Raw genomic sequence first — 7,232 nt, 5'->3', positions numbered from 1 at the left:
CACAGCCTGGCCAGTACACAATGCCAGATCTGGGAACTGGAAAGGCCCCAGCCACCACCCTGTCCCAGGCAGCCTGGCTTAGACGGTACTCAGGTACCCCGTCACCAGCATGTGTGGAATCAGACTGACAGGTTTCCACCATCAGTTTGAAAGCAGTACCCCTTCTTGCTTGGCTGACCCACTCCCTTTCTGAGGCCTGAACGAGACTGGAGACCGACCTTGGGCTCCTCCCCTACTCAGCTCATCCCACCAATCAGGAGTCCCACAGACCTTGAGCAATGGAGCCTCCCTCAGACTCCAGGCTCTAGTGCAGACTGACAGCTTCAGCACTCACCAGGGGCCACCGCCTGGTGCCAGGGAGTTCACCTCACCAGAAGAGCCAAGTGCCCAACCCGAGAGGTAAGAACCAACTGTGGCGAGCGCTGCTTGTGGAGTGTGCCTAGGACTGCGCTCGGCCACCAACCTCCGCCGCCTATCCAGAACCAGACAGCCTGGTGCCGGATGTGACCGAAGGACCCCTTCCAAGATGGACCAAGGAAACTACTACAAGGGGACCCCAGCCTGGCTTCTGCTCCAGGTCACCACATCTGCTCTCAGACACCTAGCTCAAGAGCTATCCCCACAAATTCCCAAACTGCTTATTTCCCCTGAAGATTGGTGACGGCACCTTCCTCAGTCACCAACAGTAAGTTTGCTCCTTGGGGGAAAAAAATGAATTCTAGCATCAAATGTGGGGGTGAAGTCAGACGGACTCACACACCTGTAGCCCCAGTACTCAGGAGGCTGGTGCAGGAAGATACTGAGTTTGCTGTCGGCCTGGGCTACAGAGACTGTCTGGGGAGAGAAGAAAGGAAGGGAGACACCATTACAAAGCAGGGTGAGCCATCTCCTCTGCAACGCTCTGCTCTCTTCTCCTCTCCATTTGGTGGTCCTGTCACTAGGGGAGCTGTAGCCTTTCAGTCTGACCTTCCTGGGGCCTAAGGGATCTCCTGGCCCCAGAAAACAGCATCAACTCGCCAAGGTACCTGAGTCTTCAGACAAAATCTAGGCCCTGTCACCTCTGAGCAGCATTTAAGTAAGCTTTCTTGGAACTGTATGTGTGCATGTTACATGGTATAAGCATGTGTGTACATGCGTGCCTGTGTATGCATGCACATACCTGAAGGGAGTGTGTGTGCACACCTGGAAAGTGTGTACTTGTGTATCGGGTCAAGGAGGGTGGCACATATTCACAAAAATGTAAGAGGGGTGTTCCTGCTCACACTGATGTTCACGGACCCCAGGCCATCGCTCAGCTGTCAGTTCTTGGTAAACATGAAAGTGAGCTCCACGCTGAATACGACAGGTAAGTACTGCAGCAGATCCTGAACGTACGCAGTGAGAGTCCTCTCTACTTGTCTGACCTCTCCCTGCCAACAAGGCCCTGGGAGCCTCCACAGAGCCGTCCCTTGGTCCTGGGACAGTGTGGCAGCCCTTGCCTTTGAGACCCTAGCAGGGGTTGCAGAGCCTCCAACAGCTTTGATCAATGGAACAGTGGCCGGGGCCATCACACAGGGCACTTGAGTCCCCGCTGTTCCAAGGTGCTCAGAAGTGGCCTCCCGGCCAGAAAGAACCATGAGCAACCACAGCAACACGTTGGTGACAGAGTTCATTCTTCTGGGTTTCCCAGAGCTGTGCCACCTACAAGGGCTGCTCTTTGGGTTGTTCCTGACCATCTATGTGGTGACTATCCTAGAGAACGTGGTCATTGTGGGCACCATCAGTGCTAGCCGGCAGCTACACATGCCCATGTACTTCTTCCTGGCCAATCTGTCTGTGCTGGAAACCCTCTACACCACAGTCACAGTGCCCAAGCTGCTGGCTGGCCTACTGGCAGGGGCAAAAGCCATCTCCTTCTCAGGGTGCCTCACCCAGCTGTTCCTTTTTCTCTCACTGGGCTCCTCTGAATGCTTCTTACTGACTACCATGGCCTGTGACCGGTACGTGGCCATCTGCCGCCCGCTGCACTACCCGGTCATTATGGATTCGAGGCTGTGCCTGCATCTGGCCATCAGTGCCTGGCTTGGGGGTTTCTTGGCCTCCTTTGTGTCCACAGCTCTCATCTCCCGCCTCAGGTTCTGTGGCCCCAATGCCCTCAACCACTTCTTCTGTGATGTCTCACCTCTGCTGCAACTGTCCTGCTCAGACACCGCTGCCATCGAAATGCTGGACTTTGTGGCAGCCCTGGCCGTCCTCGCAACCTCTCTGACAGTGACTTCCATCTCCTACGCCCGCATCCTTGCCACTGTGCTAAGGATTCCAGGAGGAGCGGGCCGCAGGAAGGCTTTCTCCACATGTGCCTCCCACTTGGTGGTGGTCTTAATCTTCTACACCACCACCACCTTCATGTATGCCCGGCCTCACGCCATAAGCTCCTTCGACCTCAACAAGCTGGTATCAGTGATCTACTCGATAGTGACTCCCCTGCTGAACCCTATAATCTACTGCCTGAGGAACCGTGACATCAGGGAGGCACTTACCAAGCTCCTCCAGACCCCCAGGTTCTCCTGAATGCCAGTTGCTGGGTCCTGCTGTGCTCTTCCTCAAGACAAGTCCGTCCTTTCCCACAGTTCAGAGTACCCAAGGACACAATGTGACCATCATCCAGCAACAAACAATAAAAAGAGGTAACCAAGACCTACAGACTCATCTAGAAAACTCAGCCCTGAACCATGGACAGCTATTCTTGTTAGCAGCCCAGGCAAGTCCTTTGTTCTGAAAAATCTGTGCAGAACCCAAAGGAAACTCCCTGACTGCTGTCACTTCCCTGATCACCTAGGATCTGGACTTTATGTCCTTTCCTTGACCAGCCTTGAACATCCCACTTCTGAGGCCCTGGGATTGGTCTTCATCACATAAGGTCCCAGCTCCTGGTCAGGTGGAAGGGTTCCAGCAAGTCCAGACAGCATTACTGAATGTGCCGATGCTCCCTTTTCTCAGAAACAAGGATGGCTTATTACATCTTTTTGCACAAAGCTCGGTATGTCTGGTGGGTAATGGCATGTGTGTGCCTGCCTTTTCTTTCTTTTGTGGGGCATGAGGCAGATACAGTAATGTAAGCATTTCCCTTCCTGGTGGCTGTCATTGTTAGCCAGGCCAAGTTCTTTCTTGGCTTTGTGGTTGTCCTTTTCCTTCATGACAGCCACCTAGACTGATGAGCTTCATGTGTATCTTTGGGAGAATTTAACAGATCCTTCAAGTCTGTGTAAATATTCTGTGTTGCAGTTATGGCTGTGTCTTACTGTTTTACCTTGTACTTCTGAAGTCACATCATATTTAGGATTGTGTTGTCAGCTTCACAAATGTAACCCTTCTTGAGGGAGCACCTCTCTGTCTCTGGCACATCTGTCTGCCTCAACACTTAAAGCTTGATTTCTGCTTTGATTTAATACATTTGCATCACCTTCCTTTAGGAATCCATGTGAAGCACACTTTCAGTGCTGATTTTAGTCTACTCTCTGCTCCTGACCATCCTTCTGCCTGGGATCCAGGCAGAGACTGTACAGACCATGCTTCTGCCACGACTGCTCTCTATTGAGAACTCTGCTATCAACCATTTTTATACTTTATAGTTAACTTGTTCTATAATCATTGAGCTTTTCTTGTTTGATTTGCAACTGTGTTCGGTGTGTATCTCTCTTTGTATTTGCATCTTTGGGTCTGTAATGCTTCCAGAACTCATGGCTTTCATTGCCATCAGTTTTTTTAAACATATCAGGCATAACTTCCTTAAATGCTGCACTGCTTTATTCTCCTCTTTGTTTGCTCCAAAACTGCATGTGTGTCAGATTTTCTTAATATAGCCCCTCTGTCTTCACATTCTGAGCTATATACTCCCTTTTCTGGACATTTTTCTTCCAGTCTTCCGGGTTCCCAAGTCTCTCTCCAACTATGTCTAATATTCTGAGTGTTTGGTTTCATTTTGTTTGTTCTAGAATTTTCATTTTATTCTTTGTGTGGGAAAAAAACTCATTTTCACAGTCATCCATCATCACAAAGCACATTGGGACCAAATGTGTTGGGTAGTGTCCCCATTTACCAATCAAGCATTTCTGCAGCTAATACAAGGTAGGGTCTTCTGATTCAGTTTAACTCTGACACTGATTGCTTGGAGGTAGCTCAGTTCCCACAGATCTTAGCTGCATGCCCAGACAGTCGGGCCTAATTCAGAAGCCAGCTCCTAGCCTAAGGAGTTCACCTTTATTTCTCACAAAGCAGCTATCAATGGAGTTTTGCATAATCCCTTACGTGGGATCTTCTAATTTGCGAGAAGAGCTCACTAAACTCTGGGGAACATTTGCTTACATGTGCCAGCTTATTAAGAGAACCATACCAGGACTGATGAGGGTGCTTAGTAAAGCGCTTGCCTTGCGGACATAAACACATAAATTTAATCCCCAAAACTCACATTGAAAAGACAGGGCCAGGCATGGTACTATGTGCTTGTAGTCTTGCTGCTGGGAAAGCAGAGACAGGCACGTGCCTGGGCCTCACTAGTCAAACAGCTCAGCCTGTTTGGCAAGCTCCAGGAAAATGAGAGACCCTGTCCCAAAAACACAAGATGACTGCCCCTGAAGAACAAAAGCCTGAGGTTTTGTCTGGCCTCCACATGCAGCCACACACATGTGCACTTGCACACTCATGAACACACACAGAGACGGCACACAAGGGGGCTTCTAAAAGAATCACAAGGGGCTGGAGAGATGGCTCAGAGGTTAAGAGCATTGTCTGCTCTTCCAAAGGTTCTGAGTTCAATTCCCAGCAACCACATGGTGGCTCACAACCATCTGTAATGGGGTCTGGTGCCCTCTTCTGACCTGCAGGCATACACACAGACAGAATATTGTATACATAATAAATAAATAAATGTTAAAAAAAATTTAAAAAAAGATTCACAAGGGATACAGATGAAGAGACACAGTGGGCAAGGAGTCCATGAGTGTGGTTCTCCTGAACTGTCTGTCTGTCCCTGAGTGGTGCCCTGGGTCTCCTGAACTGGTATGTCTGTCCATGAGGGCCCTGAGTCTCCTGCACTGTTCTGTCTGTCCATGAGTGCCCTAGGTCTCCTGAACTGTCTGTCTGTCTGTCTGTCCATCAGTGCCCTGGATCTCCTGAACTGTTTGTATGTTCATGAGTGGTGCCCTGGGTCTCCTGAACTGTCTGTCTGTCTGTCCATGAGTGCCCTGGATCTCCTGAACTGTCTTTATGTCCATGAGTGGTGCCCTGGATCTCCTGCACTGTCTGCCTGTCAATGAGTGTTCTGGGTCTCCTGAACTGTCTGTCTGTCTGTCTGTGCATGAGTGGTGCCCTGGGTCTCCTGAACTGGTGTCCTGGGTCTCCTGAACTGTCTGTCTGTCCATGAGTGGTGCCCTGGGTCTCCTGAACTGTCTGTCTGTCCCTTACTCAGATTGGACTGTTCCTTTCTGCTGCCATATGCAGATTCCTAATACCTTTAAGATCTATTTACTTTTATTTTATGTGTATGAGTGCTTTGCCTGCATGTGTTAATATGCACCATGTAAGTGCTTGGTGCCCATAGAGGCCAGAAGAGGGCAATAGATCCTCTGGAACTGGGGATAGAGATGGTTGTGAGCAAGCACATGGGTGCTGGGAATTGAAGCAAGGTCCTCTGCAAGAGCATCAAATGCTGCTAACTGCTGAGCCAGCTCTCCAACCGAAGCTTTAGTATCTTGCATGAGCCCCTCTTCCTTGGTCTTCTAGAAGTTATCTTGAGTGTTCCAGGTCTTTCCTTGTCATCTTCAGAATCTCTTGGATTCTTTATTAACTTGCTAGCCCAAATTTTTAAAATGCCATAGACAAAGTGATTTAAACAACAGAAATAATTTTTCGTTTTATCTTAATAACTGGGGTCTTCTGAGGCCCCTTTTCTTGCTGTAAGGATTCATACCTCCTATGCCCTTACACAGTGGTCCCCCTGCCTCTGCACAATGCCCTAATATCCTTGGATTGTGCACCTGTTACTTCTGTAAAGATCTTGTTATAAAATACAGCCACATTCTGAGGTGCTTGGAATTAGAATTCAACATACAAATGGGACAACTCAACTTCTAACAAGTACCTCTAAAAGACATCCTGGAGAGGGCTGACAAGTGCTGAACAGATCTGACTCTTGTGGCGGCATTAAACTCCAGAGGCCAGACTGGACATGGTGGCACACCTTTCATCCCAGAACCTAAGAGACAGAAGCAAGTGGATCTCTATGAATTTGAGGTTATTCTGGTCTAAATAGTAAGTTCCAGGCAAGAAATGGAATCTTCCAAGAACATGTGAGTCAAAAATGAATGAGGTTCTCAGCAGTGTCCAGAGAAGATGGACAGGCAGCACTCTGTAACTGGCGCCTCTGGGAACAGGAAAGGACAGCTGGGACATAGTAACCCTTGGTAGAGGTCAGCAGGCAGGCGCTGGAGTTTCAGTATGGAGTTGTCTAAGAGCAATAATTTAGGCACGCATGGAGAAAGACCATCTCCACGCTGGGAATACTCCCAGAAGCAGAAGTAGGTGGATGGAGAAAGAAAGAGTCCAGCACTGATGAACACTGTCAGGACTAAGCAGAACTGAAGTCTAATTCAGATCGGGAACTACAGGGCCCAAGCAGCGTATGTAACATGATGCAGCGGTAGGAGTCAAAGGGTTGGCATTATCCCATCTCCAAGAACTCCAAGGAAGGTTGGCCTGGACCATGGACTGTCAGCCTGGAGAGCTGGTCTAGCTACAGAGGAAAGGAAAGGCTGAATTAGAGTTCTACACAGCACAGAGTCACTTTAAGTCCCAAATGCTATTCTTGCCTCCATGCACATCTTGCAGCCTAGTCCAGCAGGAAGCTGCCTCTCCTCTGTGCTTCCTACTGTGCCTCTGCCCCTCTTTCTCCTCTACTCTCATCTTTGGAACAACCCTCAAGTGTCAGAACCCAAAACTGTACCCCTGGGCTGGTGACCTTTCCTCTCACAGTCTTCATCTTTTATAGGGTACCTTTGTAAACTCAACCCCCTCTTCTTTTGAGGGGAACAAAATGTTTTGATCTGAAAGTTTCTTTCATTTTATTCCTGTTTTATCCTATTTTATTTCTGTTTTACAGCATCCTTTTCTTAGTTACCAACATCATCTGCTCTGGTCATTATGAGTGTGTGTGTGTGTGTGTGTGTGTGTGTGTGTGTGTGTGTGTGTGTGTGTGT

At 48.9% G+C, this 7,232-nt stretch overlaps 1 protein-coding gene across 1 annotated transcript; it reads left to right on the top strand.

Moving 5' to 3' along the window:
• Positions 1 to 1,033: 1,033 nt before the first annotated feature.
• Positions 1,034 to 5,121, top strand: LOC101985035 (olfactory receptor 226-like). The gene has a single exon (XM_026781731.1). The coding sequence runs from the start codon at positions 1,615 to 1,617 to the stop codon at positions 2,548 to 2,550; it is 936 nt and encodes a 311-aa protein (XP_026637532.1). The 5' UTR covers positions 1,034 to 1,614; the 3' UTR covers positions 2,551 to 5,121.
• The last annotated feature ends 2,111 nt before the right edge of the window (positions 5,122 to 7,232 follow it).

Source organism: Microtus ochrogaster, chromosome 8, assembly GCF_000317375.1.
Source record: "Microtus ochrogaster isolate Prairie Vole_2 chromosome 8, MicOch1.0, whole genome shotgun sequence".
In the NCBI taxonomy this organism is placed as follows: Eukaryota; Metazoa; Chordata; class Mammalia; order Rodentia; family Cricetidae; genus Microtus; species Microtus ochrogaster.
This window is presented reverse-complemented; position numbering and strand designations above follow the sequence as displayed.

What these genes read in the sequence shown, in the direction of transcription:
- LOC101985035 (XM_026781731.1), top strand. Translation starts at nt 1,615, where the DNA reads ATGAGCAACCACAGCAACACGTTGGTGACAGAGTTCATTCTTCTGGGT.